This window comes from Pinus tabuliformis, chromosome 8, assembly GCF_031772625.1.
Source record: "Pinus tabuliformis cultivar Carrire ecotype Pingquan chromosome 8, CPIR1, whole genome shotgun sequence".
Lineage (NCBI taxonomy): Eukaryota > Viridiplantae > Streptophyta > Pinopsida > Pinales > Pinaceae > Pinus > Pinus tabuliformis.
In genome coordinates this window covers 892,793,352-892,812,263 of record NC_142294.1, presented here as the reverse complement: position 1 = coordinate 892,812,263, position 18,912 = coordinate 892,793,352, and the positions used below count along the sequence as shown (strand labels likewise).

The 18,912-nt window shown below is 39.8% G+C and overlaps 1 protein-coding gene across 3 annotated transcripts in view; it reads right to left on the bottom strand.

Moving 5' to 3' along the window:
- Nucleotides 1-6,746: 6,746 nt before the first annotated feature.
- The window catches only part of LOC149238416 (uncharacterized), a 335,656-nt gene continuing 323,490 nt past the window's right edge, over nt 6,747-18,912 (bottom strand). For all 3 annotated transcript variants that reach the window (XM_089373034.1, XM_089373036.1, XM_089373035.1), the window contains 3 exons: nt 7,454-7,614; nt 7,204-7,279; nt 6,747-7,087 (listed from right to left, as the gene is read on the bottom strand). In XM_089373034.1, coding sequence (XP_089229160.1) covers nt 7,210-7,279; nt 7,454-7,614 — 231 coding nt within the window. In that variant the 3' untranslated portion in view covers nt 6,747-7,087; nt 7,204-7,209. The remainder of the gene's footprint in view (nt 7,088-7,203; nt 7,280-7,453; nt 7,615-18,912) is intronic.

Sequence of the window (18,912 nt, the reverse complement as noted above, 5' to 3'; positions counted from 1 at the left end):
TGTAGTCAACCACCTCATACTTCATATGAGGATATATTATGTTGATTTCATCTGGTGTGACTTATGCCTTCTTGCATCGAGGAGGAGATCCTTTTTTCTCTTGATCATGCTTCTCAAGATAGAAGTAATGATCCATGTTACCAGCAACCATATGACATGTCATTATAATATTAAACACAAGCATACATACCTTATTTTACCTTCAGGTCATCGAGGCTTCTTCTAGCAACTTCCTTGATCGAAGAGATCCCTTGATCCGCATCATGTCATCACATCATTATCTCATGAACTCCATACGTTGGAAATCTTGTTAAAACACTTGCTTCCTCTCTAGATTAGTGAACCGTTCGATGAGGATTCCGTGAGAGAATTTTGAGGATTTTGTATATCCCCAATTGGTAGATGTTTCTTTTTTGACTTGATGTTTGATGAGCCTTGCCCCATATGACTCCTTTTTCTTCAATGTCCATTGAGGTTCCCAAGAGCTATATTTTATGTTTGTCTGCCATGGGATTTATCCTTCATGATTCCCATGGTGAAGTCACGAGCTCTTGTTTCTAATGCTACCATGATGCATCTTATTATCTTGGTCATATCTATAACACAAGATTTAGGAGCTTGTGATAGGACCCTTTTGCAAGGGATAACATCTTACTCATAGGAGAGATTTGTTACTCCCTCTTTCCTTGGTCCCTTTCTTGAGCTACCTCCATCTTTTGAGTGATATGAGCTTCTTTCTATAAACTTTCCATAGCATTGAATCTTAGTTATACTTATTCGGTATGCTTGAGGACCAAACTTGTCTTTCCTTTCTACACATGTTTGATTTCTTTTAACCTTCAATATTTTTCCCATCAACTTGCCTTTCTCTATCTAGCATAGAGACCACAAATTGTTGAATGAGGTAACCTTGTTCATGGTTATTTGTTACCTTAATGATTATCGTCTTATCATCTTTCCTAGATCTCTCAATTGAGATCTCATGAAGATATTCTTTCTTTCCTTGATACCTTCATTTTGTCTAGATCAAGTCTAAGTGATGTGACCTTCTATACTACATTTTTCAGAGTATGTATCCTCTAGCATTTCATGTATCTCTTTGATGTCTTCTTTCTTGGTACATGGAGCTGAGAGAACCTTAAGAATTCCTTCCCATGAATTCAAAGAAGACCTTTTTCCTTGATATGTTCACTGACTTCTTTTATCTATGAGGATTATGACAATCCTCCTCATTTCATGCAAGGACCTTTGATGACCCATTCAATCCATAGATCTCCTTGCAGTAATGAAGTAATTTTATCAAACTTGATTATAAAAATGAAAGATACTTGACAAGTGAAGATGAACTCTTCTACTTGATCACTTTGATGCTTGTTGGAGAAGACGTATTGGAGTTTTCCTCTTGGATGATCTTCTCTTTGATGGAAATACTTTCTTCAATGGAAAAAGGTTGCTCCTTTTGACGAGGATGATATGTTGCTTTACTTCGATGATTTTCTTCCAGGGCAAGAAAATGATCCTTGCTTTTATAGCCTTGAAGATGATGACAATGCTTTTTCTCCTTTAATATGCTTTGCCTTCTTTTGTAGTGTAGATCAAAATTGTTGCGCTGCTAGGGTTTCAATGTGTTTCAAGATGATGTGATCTTTGATTTTGAGATCCTTTGAGTTACCTTGCTTTGTAGACATCTTGATGAGGGTCTTGGTGGCCTTTCGATGATGATTGTGGAGACATAAGTTCTTGTTGTTGTAGATTGTCTCCTTGATTGCATAGACAAAAACCCTCGCTGATGTAGACTGTTGTTGTAGACTAATCCAACAATTTTGTTAGATCCCTACAATTTGCTTTGATGTCGTTCTTGAAAATTGATCTTTGTATGTCTCTTTTTGTTTCCCTTCCTTTGACTTCAGCACTTTAGCTTTGATACCATGTTGAAGAACCTAGGGCACATGTAGTTAATGAGATTCTTCTTAGCATGATAACTATTTGTGAGGTGTTTTTCAATTTTCTTCTTATTCCAATCTTCACTTATTATTATTAGAGTGTGTCTTCTTTAGTTCATCAAATAGCTACCAAAACAAAGAGACAGGAACACAAGAAGTTGGCATTCTACCAGGGCCAAAACCTCTCCCTCTTGGAGAGGAAAACCCGCATAAAACTTCTTATAGAGATTCCAATTGACGAATACCAAGACCATGACCCTTTACTTTCTAGACCACTCCAAGAACAAGACACCAATCCTCTTCTTACTGTTGAGATCGTCATTACTGCTGCAACACTGAAGTCATCTTTACTGCATCGCTGAGATCATCATTACTGCTGCAACATCAAGGCCAATACTACTTCACTGTCGAGATCTTTATTAAGATTATGATCTTGAGGATCATAACTGAGATCATGATCACCATCATCCAAAACGCTTGCTGATATAGAGTGTCACTGTTGAACAACTTCATTATATGTATGCCAGGTCTATGACTGTGTTTTTCTTCATGCAATGAGATCTTTATTATCATACGTATGCTGGGACTGTTTAGTATGTCGAGACAGAGTATTACGGTTGAGTAACTTCATCATAACACATACGCTGAGACATCGTGATCCTTTCTTTGCCGAGACTGTAATTATGTCGAGACTGAGATTATATTGAGACAGTGATTGTGCGTTTACTCAGAAAGAATGTCGAGGTTGTATGCCATGTCAGAACATGTGACTGTTAGATATATGCTTCACAATTATACCGAGACTGAGTTGAGATCCTCTTTATGTTATCTATCCGAAGAACTGATACCTTCTTGAGATTGCGAGGTCTTACTCACTGTAATTATCATTGAATAGTCCGAGACCCTGTAACTGTACCCATGAAGAATCATAGAGAAAGTCTAAGTTCACTTCTCTCACTTTTGCACAGACCCTGTTGGGTATATATAATGGTCTATCTTGTATGTACGCCGACTTGAATAGATACGTCACCTTAATTGAGCCAACTTGGTTGTTCTTTCATATCATTTTGTTGGCCGACTTGACTGCATTTGACATCATTTTGTTTGTTGCTCTTTCAAGAGAATTGTGTTTGTTCTTGGAGGGCTAATCTAGTTACTAGGTAGACTTATATTCAATACATATATGACATTGACTCCTAAGGCTCTCAATGGGAGCCATCTATAAACTAAAATTCTTGCTCATGAAACCCATGCAACAAGGAATAATAAATTCATTTTACAAAAATCATAATTACAATGTCATGAAGACGAAACCTAGTTACACTTTCTTCAACAGCATGAAATGACTCGGGGTGTTTGAGAGTGGTTTTGACCTCATTGGATTTCAAATGGAGAAAGTAAATTTTAGATCTCACCCAAAATCCAACAAACTTAACAGTTTTCCAAGATTTCAGGATTGGGGGATTGCAACACTACACTAGATTTTCTCATGTACAAGGGTATGGAACTAGTATTTAATCAAGAGCACCAAGCCCTCTATGTACCTTGATCTTAGTGGCATGTGTTATTGAACTCCTCTATCACGAGCCTACTAAAAAAAATAACCATCACTCAAACAAAATCTTGACTTGCATGCTATGATTTTTCTATCTTATTTTAATGTTTAGAGGGTGATATTGATGATGAAGATCCCAATATAGGCAATGATTTTGCTGATATATACGTATTTCTTATAGAATAACTTATTTTAGATACTAGAGGCCATGTGGAGCTTGTTTGGTGATGTATTTTTGGTTTAGAGATGGATTGCACTCGGTGATATTTTGGTTATGTGCACCCTTACATGCTATATAAATGAGAACTTTTGCTTATTTGTGTATAAATGGTTTCGATTCATATGGATGCACATGAATATATATGTTTTTCTTTAAAATTTGAATATTTTATGTGTTTTTGATTGACCGGTTTCCGTACGGTTCTGACCGGTTCACAATCCTAGGTGTGTACGGTTCAATGACCAATCTGGTTCTGATAACTATGGTTTCACCTTAAAAATTATATTTTTCCTTGACCAAATTAAATTCTTCCAAGGGCTAGTAGGAGCTTCTCTGGATGAGCAAGACTCTCCAATGGAGGGAATTTATCCCTGAGCTGCCAAATTAACAAGACATTACTCTCTTCTTGTTCCAATGAATTTATCCCTGAACAGTGATGACAGGTTGCTTTGGAAGAAATTTGATGTCCCCTTGAGTGTTTTGAAGTTAAAACCAATATCTCCAAACTTTGAAGTACATGCAACTCTGGAATAAACATATTCTGGCAGCTAGATCTCAATTGCCAGACGTGTTTTCTCACTTTACTTAAACTTTTTGAATCAGTTAACATCAGGAACTACTATCATCTAATTGATTTTCTAACTCTATAACACACAAAAATCAAGGTACTGCGGTCATAATTGAACATTTCCAGATTTAGAGCTTGCCGCTTTCTAATATTTTTATCTAAAGCTGTGCACTTTTAAGGGCAGATATGAGGTGTTCTAGCAGCAGATTCACATGGTTCTTGTTGAAGAAAGTGTAACTAGGTTCGGTCTTCATAAATGTAATTTTGATCTTTGTACTTGTAAAAGAAAAAGAAATATTATTTTTGTAAATTCTAAAAATGAGTTTCTTGCTCATTGCATAGGTCTAGCATGTGTTGAACTGCTATAGGAAAGTCAAAGAGTCAAGAAAATGTTGAAGAACCCTACTTGGGCATATATCAAATGTATTTGAGTCACAAACACTGTCACGAAGCCCTCCAAATGACAAGCACAATCCTCTTCGTCATGTCGGCCTGCAAAACAAATAAAAAGCAGTCATGTCGGCTCAAGTAAAGGGACACAACGGTTCACTGTCATGTCGGCTTATATACAAGGCTAACCACTATTTATATGCGGCTAGGGTCATCACAGAATGACAGAATTTAGGACAAGCTACGGAGCTCGGATCCTCTGCAATCTTCGGATGGATATAAGATCTGAGATCCGCATTACGGGAGTATAGATCTCAGAGTTCTCTGCAACTGAGATAGGTAATTACAGTGACAAGTATCTCTGTATCTCGGCCTCCTCATGATCACTGTCTCGACAGACTAAACGCAGTCACTGTCTCAGTGATCTCTCAGTAATACGTTCTTGGCATACTATCTAGGCACAGTTACAGTCTCGACATAATTATGATGAAGAGGATCTCGATGATCCCACAGTAGCACGCTCAGTCTCAGGATATCTGTGATGAACAGATCTCACAGTGACACGCTTTGGCTCGGCATACAATCTGGACGCAGTCATGATCTCGGTTTCAGTCATGAATTTGATGAAGACAGAGTTACAAAGTCTTGATCAAGAAAAGGGTCTCGGTGCAGCTCTCATATACATATACATATCTCAATATTACAGTGATGATCTCAGCGAATGTACAGTAATGATTTCGGTGATGGTGCAGCTATGATGACCTCAGCGGTGCAATAATAATGACCTTGGTGTAGCAGCAGTGATGATGATGATCTCAGCAGTGACAAAGAAGAGGATTGGTGTCTTGGTCTTGGAGTGGCCTAATAGGTCAGGGGTCATGGTCTTGGTATTCGTCAATTGGAATCTCTATAAGAAGAATTTTGTGTGGGTTTTCCTCTCAAGGAGTGAGAGGTTTTGGCGCCGGCAGAAAGCCAACATCTTGTGTTCTTGTCCCTTTTGTGTTTTTGGTGACCATTCGATGAACTAAGCAGGCACTCCAATAATAAGAGAAGATTGTACTAATAAGGAAAAGTTAAAAGAACCTCGCAAATAGTTATCATGACGAGAAGAATCTCATTAACCCCATTTGCCCTAGATTCTTCAACAGTTCCCAAGGCAGATTTTCATTTGTAAATCTGCATTTAGGTTACTGTTCGTATATATTAAAGGCAAATATGAGCTCTGACTTTAATATAACATAAGGTACATCTTGCAGTACGGAAGAATTTTTGGTCTCTCAGTTTGACACTTCGTCTCTAAATTGAATAGGTATTCCCCCTTGAGGCTAGCAAGCACTAGCCCAAAGTGCAGACAGATTGTGCAAGGTGACATTGCCACCTTTCCCAATTACCTTTTACTCATCCAGAATCCATATTTCAAACCAGACAGTTTCAATCATTAACACAGTCCACAATCCAATCATGACTCCTACCATTTTAGATTTATGTCATTGCTCTCTTCAAATCTTTCTAGCAATAGTAACCTCCATAAAAGCATAAGGAATGTCTATAACCAAGGTCAGGACAACTCTTCAATGCATGCTTGTACCATCAAAAGAATCCACTACAAACATTGTCATATTGATGCACATAAGCTAGCACACTTGTAATTTACTTTAACTGAAATAATGAGACCATAAGATTGCAACTTGATCAAGAACTGAGATATATATGAAATTCTCATTCATTCACAAGGGAAAGCTTTAAAACCTAACATCAAAGGACACTTTTCGTTTCAATATTTAACTTTTGGTATATGAAAAAAAAGAAATTCATTAACCTTGATACCACAGATCTGGGATTTGTTAACCATGGCCGTGGACACCCCCCCTCCCACTCAGCGAAAAAAAGTAAATAGCTCACTTGATTTCGATTCACTTTAAAGCCAAATACCCACCACATACCAACATCAAAGAATCAAATTCCATGCATCACTGCCCCAACCACTTCCATGTCTAGAATACAGGGTAAAACCTATTCATGGTTGGCCCTAACAATTTGAACATAGAAAATAAAGAAAAAACAGACTGCTGGACTAAGAAATTAATGAAAAGATTGGAAATTATTTTTTAGGATTCTCTTTGTGCAATCAAATAAACTCAACTGCTTGAAATGAAACATGTAAAGTGAAGGTGAGCTTCTTCATGGAGATTTACAACATTAAAAGAACAAAATAGCACTCGTAAATCTTTTGAATAGTAACTAGACCACGTATGAAAGGGAAGATCCAAGAGATTTTCCCCATAGAAATTGTTTGGCAGGGCTAGAAAAATTGCTCTAGCATTCTCAGTTGTTTCTTTCAATAGCATGCAGCATGGTGGTATGCAAGACACCAAATGGTGTTTAACTTTAAACTGTTCTGGTGATCTCACCTGCATGCATCCGTTGCAATAAATAGTGGAGATTATGAATTTTTTTAGATAATTATTACGCTGTCAACTTTGAAAATTCTGTTATAAGAATGTTGTATTATAATAGTGTTGCGTACCTGGGCCTACAATCTGATTTTTCTTAATGTGTTGATGTAAGCATAACTAGATAAGATCACAAATAATTTCCTATACCTGCACATTAAAACCGCAGTCTTGATGAGGGAGGTAAATCAAACAATTCAAAGAATATAGAAGTAAACACCAACAAATATTCTGGAAAACAATATCTTCAAACTCCAACCAACAGCATTGCAAACAGATTATCACATGAAAACTACTTGGAATCAGTGAAAGAGAGGTACATACCATAGCCATTGACTACTATGTTGTCCCATTGCTAAAAAGCACATATGAGGATTTTTACTGAAGAAACAATGAGTCTCTCCTTGTCCAAGCCAGAGTGCATAGAGAATTGAAGACCAGATATCTAATGGCCCAGAGTATTTGCGGACAATACTGGTACTTATCTGTGAACCAGGTTATATTGAACAACAATCAAATCAAAAGTTGCAAATCTTACAGATGGAACAACTAGAGCAAATTGTGAATTCCATAATGTTTGAAGTCTCCATTCTCTAGCCAGAATGGTAATACAACAGCAAGAGATAAAGAAAGAAATATTATTAATGTCCAAAAATGACCAAACGAGGTCAATGGGACAGAGTGACTGAGGAGATGCAAGAAGGATTGAAGACAATGATTTATGATAAAAAATCAAACCTTATTGAAGTAGAACTACCACAGAAACTCAAAATCCTTTCACATTGCCTGTAACAAAATCCTAGTGCATCCCTTCTAACATCCTTTCATTTTCATTGCTTTTGTTGAAAATCGTACCAATCTTCATCTACAAATACTACAATAATCTTCCTGAGTTCAATGTCTTAATATGTTGTTAATCAATCTCACTAAGTATTTGAACCATATTCCAACCCAAAAGGAACCACTTTGAATTACTTGTAAAAGCTGTTTTTTTTCAATGTTTCTATTATGGATTTGAACCTAATGATATAAATTCTTAACTCTATATTAGAGAAACCATTTCATGCTATCTAACAGGTCATCAATCCAAGGAAGATGGCAGTTAAGTGTAGCATAGGGATCCATCCCTGCCATAGGGAGCACATCTCAAGAAGAATTTCAAGAGCTCCACTAGGCCACAGATGTATCACCAATCTTCTTCACAAGATTCACACTTGAAATCATACCTTTGAGGGAGAAGCAAATGCCTTTATATAGTTTTACGAGGGTCACTATTGGGGTTAGACAACTTGCAACATAGGTAAATTGAAATTTTTTATTTCAAATTAGATGGAGCCAAAAATCCCCTTTATATTATTTTAAGATTTGAAATAAATTTCAAATTTGTGGAGCCCAAAGAACCCCTCATGAATATGATCTCCTCCACATGGATTTTGCCATGATTTAATTTGATTCTCAATAAAAAGATTTAAGGCTTGAGCATTATTCTAGCCAAAGAGACTCTGCCACATCATCAACTTGTTTGGGGCTTTTGACCACAAGTCAGGGGCATCAACTACAAACAAGCATCTCTCTCAAACCATGAGGACCCACATGATGTGCCACATACCATCGGAATCGGCATGACGAAGAGGATCCAATGAGGACAGTCTCCAAAGAAAATTCATTGGTTTGTGTCTTCAAAATCTTCAACAAGTGTCGGGTATGATCATCTTCCAAGGGATCCAAACCCTATAGCTAGGGTTTCATCAATGCATCATCTCATCCATGCATGCCATCATACTGAGGACATCAATGACGATATCCTACGCCCACTTTGGCCTCAATGACAGCCTACTCAACATACATGAATGTTCCCTCCTCACATCTATACACTTAGGATGTCGACACACGCATCAACTGGTCCTTTTGGCCATGTCAGTTGGCCATGAAGTCTTATCCCCTCGATTACCATCATTACTATTCATTAACACCTATCAATTGACGGGTGGACCAAGCGAATGTTACTACCCCTTAGGGGCTAGAAGCACCTAATATGGTTGACCTTTAGACACACACCTACCTAGGGAGAAAACACCATTGTGAGGTCAATGTCCTAAATTTTTACAAGGATCATTGTTTGAAATATTAAATTTCCCTCAACATTCAAGTTTGGTTCACTTAGATGCATTATTGGTCTTGATCCCTAATGATAGGTTGCTTTCACTAGAATCCATGTTGTTCTGTTAGTTGGTTCAGCAACAAAGCTCTTGGGCACTTACTCCACAAATACCCAAGCCCATCAAAGGAGCACTTTGGCACAAACAGGTGAAGCATTGAGACTTTTGAGCCTCCTAGCAGTGTCATTGGATGGCACATGTCCCAAAAGTGATTGCCACTAAAACAAGAAATTGTTAAAGTAATTGTAACAACATAGAACATTCAAAAATTAACAAAAGGTTTGTGTGACAAGACAAAGCTCACAAGTTTGTGAGAGGAGCATTGTTTGCGGAGAGCGCAGGAATTGTTTCCTAAGAAATAGAAGGAACAAATGCGCAAGGATTTAGGAGTTGGTTGTGTGCAAAAAAGTGGAGTTGGGGTCCTGAGAAATAAGACTCTAAAGTGTGCTAAGAAATAGGGCACAAGTGTGCTGGAAAATAGGACCTGATGTGTGTTAGGAAATAGCGAATCTGCACAAGGAAGGAGGAGCACTCAGGTCGGGGGTTGTCACTTTGATCCTCAACCTCTTCACTCTAGTTGTCTCCCAACAGTAGGTTGTGGGGGGTGTTGAAGAATCTAAGGCAAGATGACATTAATAATTCTTCTAACTATAATAACTGCTTGTGATGTCTTTTTACTTATTAGGATTATTGTCTTCTTCTTATTATTATTATAGTGTGTTCTTCAAACACCAAACAGCTACCAAAACAAGAAGATCAACAAGATACAAGTACACAAGATGTAGGCTCCAAGCCAAGGAAAAACCTCTACTCTTGAGAGGAAAACCCTTCAATCTCTTCTTATAGATTCTTTATTGACGAATACCAAGACCCTTGACCTGTTGGAAATACTGAGAGGGGGGGTGAATCAGTATTTCTTTTTCCCACTATTGTTTTACCAGTTAAAACATATATATTCAGAACACAAGATGAACAACAAGAATAAATGCTTTTATTAATATAAACTATGCAGTAAAATAGATACAATATATAGATGGTCACAAACAGTTGCCAAGCTCCAACTTGGACTTTGGTGAGGCTCCAACCTCTAGAGCACCAACTCTATTTTGCCAAGACACCAATCTTGGACTTAGGAGCACCAACTCCCAAGGACTTCAATCCTGTTCAGTTCTGAGGCTTCAACCCCAAGGACTCCAATCCTTCTTGCTTCTGAGGCACTGACCCCAAGGACTCCAATCCTGCTTACTTCTGAGGCACCAGCCCCAAGGACTCCAACCCTACTTACTTCTGAGGCACCAGCCCAAAGGACTCCTATCCTTCTTGCTTTTGAGGCACCAGCCCCAAGGACTCCAATCCTGTTCAGTTTTGCTCTCAGAACTCTTCTCTGCTGAGTTCTGTCTATTTACAGCTTCACTGTAGTCTCCAAACTACAGTATCAATGACAACCAGTCTTCTGTTGAAGTAGTCTTCCCAATTCTTCATACTGCCCACACAGAGTGTCCAGTACCCTTCATGACTTCTGATAATGTCTTCACGCAGCTTTAGTCAGTCTATTGTTAGCTGAACTAAGCTCTGCATAAAGAACAACTTCTTGTTCAAGCTTATGATCTTAGCTGGCTGCTTCTCCCCTTCGACTATCTGCTGTCTTGTTAGCCCTGCTGCCCTCTTTCTGTTCTGCTGCATCCTCTCGCTGCCTCTGTCTCCTCTAGCTTATTTTCCACAGCGTTCAACAGCCTTCAACAACATTCATCGCTGCTGCTTCTGCTATTTCACACTCTGGTTCTTCACCACACCAACAACCCTCTACCGTTCTCTGCTTTTGTTGTTTTTATGCACCCATGCCTCTGTCCATTCGTTTCCTCTTTCTCGCTGGCTCTTTGGCTTCCTCAACGCTCGCTGTCATTTCCTCTTCGCTTGCTTGCTTCTTCGGCTTCCCGAATTTCCGTTTCCTCTGTCTATCTGAGCGTTCCAATATTCATAGGACACGTTCAATCAATGGACATGTTCAAGCGATCCACCGAAGAACACATCTTCCCGGTTAAAACTGTAACAGTGCTGCTTCTCCAATGATTGCAGGCATATATAGGGACCGCTTCATTTAAGGGACAGCCACATTCTATCACAATCATAATCGCCATGATTCAGCCTCTTGAACTATCGGGACCGTTATCATATGCATTTTTGCCTCACAAGCTCGGCGCAATACATTTTTGAGTTACATAGGAAATATATGAAAAAACAGGCGACAGTGCTAAAGGGCGGACTTCAAGGATCATAGCACCCGTATCTATAATGTATCGAGTCCGTAGCATTCATTGCAATCGACGATCGCAAAGGGCTGATGGCCGATGGGCCAATCCACTTGTGGATGCGATATTGCATTGAACCCTGTTTCATATGCCCGTCGCATCCGTTCCTTTCATCGCTATCGGTGATCGCAACATAACTACAGTCACCAATGGCCGATGGCCGATGCGATGGACCGGATGTGATATATTATTCAATCAAACTCTGATATGTCATCGAGTCCGCCTTGTAATCGCAATCGGAGGTTTCGTGAGGTCCTTTATATATATATATATATCAACATCCTGACTTCGTCGATGGCCGATGGCCGATCTGATGGAGCGCATGTGATATTATATAGACTGTTTATAATAAGTCTGTCGAGTCCATTGCTCCTATCGCAATCGGCGTTTTCATGTGGCAGGCCCTCATAACATATGTGATGGGCGGATGCGATAAACCATTTAACCATAACACAATCCCGCGTCGGGTTCGTGTTATTATCGCAGTCGGCGTTTTTAATGTGGTAGGCCCAACCCACTTGCGATACCCGCTCCGAAATGACGGATGCGATATATCATTAGACTGGTTTTAATTCCTCCGTCGGGTCCACAACCGTATATCGCAATCGGGGGTTTCGGGAGTGACAGCCCTTTGAGACCAGCGACATAGCGGATGCGATATTACATTTAGCCAGTTTATAATGGAGCCGCGGGTCCGTGTTATTATATCGCCTCTCTCTCTCTCTCTCTCTCTCTCTCTCTCTCTCTCTATATATATATATATATCCTATATTATATATATATATGTTTATAATATATATATATATATATATATATATATATTTATATATATATATATATATATATTGCTCCGCTTATGAACCTTACTATTGCCATACGCGATATGCGATAGCTCTACTCCTCCGATAGAGTATCCTTTGGCCCTGTTGCGACGATAGTGTATATAGCTCTCTCTATATATGAATTTTATGAGTTTAGGCCTCTGATATATGAGTTTATGGCATATATGGCTCTGTTTGCTGCATTTTCTTCTCCGATGGCTCCTCTTGCTCCGATATGCTCCGATAGCTCCTCTTCTTTGGGTTTTCTCCTCTGATGGCTCCCGATAGTGTTAAACACATATATGCATAGTTTATATGGTTTTTAACCGCCAATAACGTTAAAGCATGCATACATGGGTTTTACAAGCCCGATACTTGTTCTGCTCCCGATGCTCCCGATAGCTGTCTGCTTCCTTTATGGCTCAGATAGCTCTGTTTACTCTTTTGTTGCTCCGATGGCTGTGTCCTCTGCTCTTTCTCTATGCTCCTTTGATCGGTCTCTGTGTGCTCCTCTGATTTGGCATATATATGTGACATATACATATATATGGCTCCTCTGGTGGTGCTTCATGCTCTGTTAGCTTCTCTCGTCTCCATCTGCTCTTCTGGCCTGACAGTGTCTTTCAAAGACCTCCTTGCATATATGTCTGTTTCCGCATATATATATATGGGCTCGGCTATCCTGATGGCCTTGCTCCTGTCCCTTCATGAATCTGCTCTGCATCCCCTTGGCTTCATGTCATCCTCTAGTATCCAGAATATTGCCATATTGACATCAATGACAACCTAGTTCAACAATCTGCCCCTTTATTTTGATGGCAATATTCTTCTTCTCTCCCCCTTTGACATCAATGGAAAAGGAGTGGTCTGGGACTCCCCCTATCAAATTGCTTCTATTCTTCATGAATGGTAGATCTTCACGGGTCTATGACTCCCCCTGTCATAGTGCTCTTCTTCTTCAAGATAGAAGGATTGATGCTTTATCATCTTCATGTCTCAGAACTGCTTTATCATGGCTTCAACAATGCTTAAGGATGCTCTACTTTAAAGCTTTCATTCAGATTGCAAATGGCCATGCACCAAGTGTCCAAGTCCAGGCTTTCATGCTCAATCGATATTGATGTCTCCATAGGCAAAATTGAGAGACCTTCATAGTCTGAATCAAGAAAGAGACTGCTACTGAGATTGTCTTTCTTGCTGTCTTTCTTCAGATCTGAGTTCCTTTGTGTCTCTGTGCTTCTTCTTAAGTTACTGCCATCTAGTATTCAATCACCATTGCATTTGGACAAAAATGTGAGGGGTTGTTCCTTACTGTTGCTATATTTCTTAAGTAACATGTATCAGCTTAAGTTATGCTTGACTGCACAACATTCTCCTTCCTATGAGCCATCTTTTCGTTGTGTTCTTGTACATATCTCTGCAGATTCAGATATCCAATCTGTGACTGTCTTTTAAATACAATTGCTGATCTGCATCTTTTTGCAATGCTTCAGTTTGTTATGTGCTGCCAGCTGCTCTTACTTCAAACTCCATTCCAGATGTATCTATTGTTTGAAGACTGCCTCTATCAGTGTCCAGAATTTATCTGTTCTCACATTTAATTCCTGAGTTAATACATTCAGTATCTGTAATATCAGCACCATAATTATTTGTCCTATTACAGAATCATGTTCTTCAATGGAGTATTCTTGAGAAATGATCTTCATCAAAGAATGATTGCTAATATAGCTCAACAAGGATTTCATAGGGACTCTTTCACTAATAGCTTCAGCAATAATGATCAAGAATTACAGGCTCCCCCTAACTGTATGCATCATCTCATTTGGCAGAGTCTTCTCATAAGATGCTTAGATTCTCAAAATTTAGGCCAATGACATATGCTGTTGGCCGGAGAGCTCAAGGGACTTTCGGATTGTATTTCCTTCCTTCTCCATACTTGTGTAACTTTCTTCTTTTGCATGGTTCTAGCTTGTGTAAGAGCCCATGTTAAGTTATAATCACGTGCCATATGACCGATGTTATGACACTTGAAGCATTCTACATTGTTCATGGATAAGAATTCATGATTTCTTCCTGCAAAGTTGTTTCTTGGAGGTTGTCAGAGACTATAACATCTATCTCTATGAGATGGATGGGAACGATAAGATCTATCTTTATGATATGCTTTACAGTCTTTTGCCATATGACCAAAGTTTGAACAGGAATAACAATAACCCAAAAATGAACTTTGGTACCTGGGAGATGGAGGTTTCCTTGATGTACTTCTGAAGCCTTTCTGCCTTGAGATCCTTTGATGATAACCATTTCCTCTCGCCTCTTTGTCATCATCTACATTTCTTCTTGGAGCTGGTTTTCTTCTTGGAGCAGGATTTGTTTTATTGTAGCCTTGATTTTTCTCCTTGCCTTTGCTGGAACTAGGAGCATCACCATTTCTTTCTGGCTTCTTCACATCTCTTTTGTTTAAAGCATTTTCATTCTTGTTTGAGGATTCACCTGCATACCCGAGGCCTGATTTATCAGATGGACCTCTGTGATAGCTGAGCATGTCATCCAAGGCCTGAGAGCTCTTCATGATTTTGTTCATCCCTTCAACCTTTTTTCTGAGGAGGACAATCTCTTCTTCCAATCTTTCACACTCACTATTCCTTTTTGCAAGTTGTTCCTCAGTTTCTTCCTTGCTACGAGTAGCTTCAGCTGCTACTATTTTAAGGGAGATGATATCTGACTTCATCTTGAAGATTTCTTCATTCTTTGCTTGACTGCTCTCCATTCTCTTCTCAGCTCCTTGTGCCGGTTTCTTGGCTTCTTGTAATTGGGACTTAAGGGAGGAGACCTCTACCTTGTACTGACCAATTTCTTCTTCAAGTTTGTTCACGCTCTTGTGCCTTTGTTCAAGTTGGCTTGACAAGATATCTTCCTGCTTCTTTGCTTTATGATATTCCTTCTTAAGCTTGGCAAGCTCTTCATCCCTTTCTTGTACTTGAAGCTTGATGAGATCAACTTTCTTCCTTGTTTGATCTTGGTCACCAACTGGAGCTATCTTCTTAAGTTTCTCATTTTCCTTTTTCAAATTGTTAATCTCTTCCATGGCAGTCATAAGTTGAGCGAGGAGTTCTTCTACAAAGTCTTTTTCATTCTCTTCATCTTCTAAGTCTGCTTTAGCCTTGACATCATCATTCTCATGTTCAGTTTCCATGATGGGTTATGGATTTCTTTCTAGATTTCCATCATCTTCTTGACTGATGGTCATGGTCAATGCTCCTTTTGAGTGAAGGTCATGAAGTTTGTCCCATATACCCTTTGCTAATGAACATTTTCCTAGATTGTTCTTTACAGAATCAGGTAGCCCATTCAAGATTGCCTTTACTGCTTTTGCATTGTACTCCTTGGATTCCTCATCCATCCTGCTATCAGCAATCACTGATTTCCAGACTTCAATGCCTTGAGTCTGTAAGAAATTCCTCATTCTTCGTTCCCATATATTAAAGTTCCCATTGAGCCTTGGAGCCTCCTTAAATTCATTGTCTTCTATTTTAGTAGTAGAGGGAGACACATCCTTAGGAGGATTGGAGACTTTCTTCCTTGACCTCGCCATTTGTGTTCTAAGAGTCAACCTTCAAGCTATTAAGCTTTGAATGAAGGAACCTGCTCTGATACCAATTGTTGGAAATACTGAGAGGGGGGGGGTGAATCAGTATTTCTTTTTCCCACTATTGTTTTACCAGTTAAAACATATATATTCAAAACACAAGATGAACAGCAAGAATAAATGCTTTTATTAATATAAACTATGCAGTAAAATAGATACAATATATAGATGGTCACAAACAGTTGCCAAGATCCAACTTGGAATTTGGTGAGGCTCCAACCTCTAGAGCACCAACTCTATTTTGCCAAGACACCAATCTTGGACTTAGGAGCACCAACTCCCAAGGACTTCAATCATGTTCAGTTCTGAGGCTTCAACCCCAAGGAGTCCAATCCTTCTTGCTTCTGAGGCACCGACCCCAAGGACTCCAATCCTGCTTACTTCTGAGGCACCAGCCCCAAGGACTCCAACCCTGCTTACTTCTGAGGCACCAGCCCCAAGGACTCCTATCCTTCTTGCTTTTGAGGCACCAGCCCCAAGGACTCCAATCCTGTTCAGTTCTGCTCTCAGAACTCTTCTCTGCTGAGTTCTGTCTATTTACAACTTCACAATAGTCTCCAAACTACAGTATCAATGACAACCAGTCTTTTGTTGAAGTAGTCTTCCCAATTCTTCATACTGCCCACACAGAGTGTCCAGTACCCTTCATGACTTCTGATAATGTCTTCACGCAGCTTTAGTCAGTCTACTGTTAGCTGAACTAAGCTCTGCATAAAGAACAACTTCTTGTTCAAGCTTATGATCTTAGCTGGCTGCTTCTCCCCTTCGACTATCTGCTGTCTTGTTAGCCCTGCTGCCCTCTCTCTGTTCTGCTGCATCCTCTCGCTGCCTCTATCTCCTCTAGCTTATTTTCCATAGCGTTCAATAGCCTTCAACAACATTCATCGCTGCTGCTTCTGCTATTTCACACTCTGGTTCTTCACCACACCAACAGCCCTCTACCGTTCTTTGCTTTTGCTGTTTTTATGCACCCATGCCTCTATCCATTTGTTTCCTCTTTCTCGCTGGCTCTTTGGCTTCCTCAATGCTCGCTGTCATTTCCTCTTCGCTTGCTTGCTTCTTCGGCTTCCCGAACTTCCGTTTCCTCTGTCTATATGAGCATTCCAATATTCATAGGACACGTTCAATCAATGGACATGTTCAAGCGATCCACCGAAGAACACATCTTCCCGGTTAAAACTATAACAACGTTGCTTCTCCAATGATTGCAAGCATATACAGGGACCGCTTCATTTAAGGGATAGCCACATTCTATCGCAATCATAATCGCCATGATTCAGCCTCTTGAACTATCGGGACCGTTATCATATGCATTTTTGCCTCACAAGCCCGGCGCAATACATTTTTGAGTTACATAGGAAATATACGAAAAAACAGGCGACAGTGCTAAAGGGCGGACTTCAAGGATCCGCAGCATTCATTACAATCGGCGATCGCAAAGGGCCGATGGCCGATGGGCCAATCCACTTGTGGATGCGATATTGCATTGAACCCTGTTTCATATGCCCGTCGCGTCCGTTCCTTTCATCGCTATCGGCGATCGCAACATAACTGCAGTCACCAATGGCCGATGGCCGATGCGATGGACCGGATGCGATATATTATTCAATCAAACTCTGATATGTCATCGGGTCCGCCTTGTAATCGCAATCGGAGGTTTCGTGAGGTCCTATATATATATATATATATATAGAGCATCCTGACTCCACCGATGGCCGATGGCCGATCCGATGGACCGGATGCGATATTATATAGACTGTTTATAATAAGTCTGTCGGGTCCACTGCTCCTATCGCAATCGGCGTTTTCATGTGGCAGGGCCTCATAACATATGCGATGGGCGGATGTGATAAACCATTTAACCATAACACAATCCCGCACTGGGTCCGTGTTATTATCGCAGTCGGCGTTTTTAATGTGGCAGGCCCAACCCACTTGCAATACCCGCTCCGAAATGATGGATGCGATATATCATTAGACTGGTTTTAATTCCTCCGTCGGGTCCACAACCGTATATCACAATCGGGGGTTTCGGGAATGACAGCCCTTTGAGACCAGCGACATAGCGGATGCGATATTACATTTAGCCAGTTTATAATGGAGCCGCGGGTCCGTGTTATTATATCGCCTCTCTCTCTCTCTCTCTCTCTCTCTCTCTCTCTCTCTCTATATATATATATATATATATATATATATATATATATATATATATATATATATATATATATATATACTTTGTATTATAATATATATATATATATATATTGCTCCGCTTATGAACCTTACTATTGCCATACGCGATATGCGATAGCTCTACTTCTCCGATAGAGTATCCTTTGGCCCTGTTGCGACGATAGTGTATATAGCTCTCTCTATATATGAATTTTATGAGTTTAGGCCTCCGATATATGAGTTTATGGCATATATGGCTCTGTTTGCTGCATTTGCTCCTCCGATGGCTCCTCTTGCTCCGATATGCTCCGATAGCTCCTCTTCTTTGGGTTTTCTCCTCCGATGGCTCCCGATAGTGTTAAACACATATATGCATAGTTTATATGGTTTTTAACCGCCGATAACGTTAAAGCATGCATACATGGGTTTTACAAGCCCGATAGTTGTTCTGCTCCCGATGGCTCCCGATAGTTGTCTGCTTCCTTTATGGCTCCGATAGCTCTGTTTACTCTTCTGTTGCTCCGATGGCTGTGTCCTCTGCTCTTTCTCTATGCTCCTTTGATCGGTCTTTGTGTGCTCCTCTGATTTGGCATATATATGTGACATATACATATATATGGCTCCTCTGGTGGTGCTTCATGCTCTGTTAGCTTCTCTCGTCTCCATCTACTCT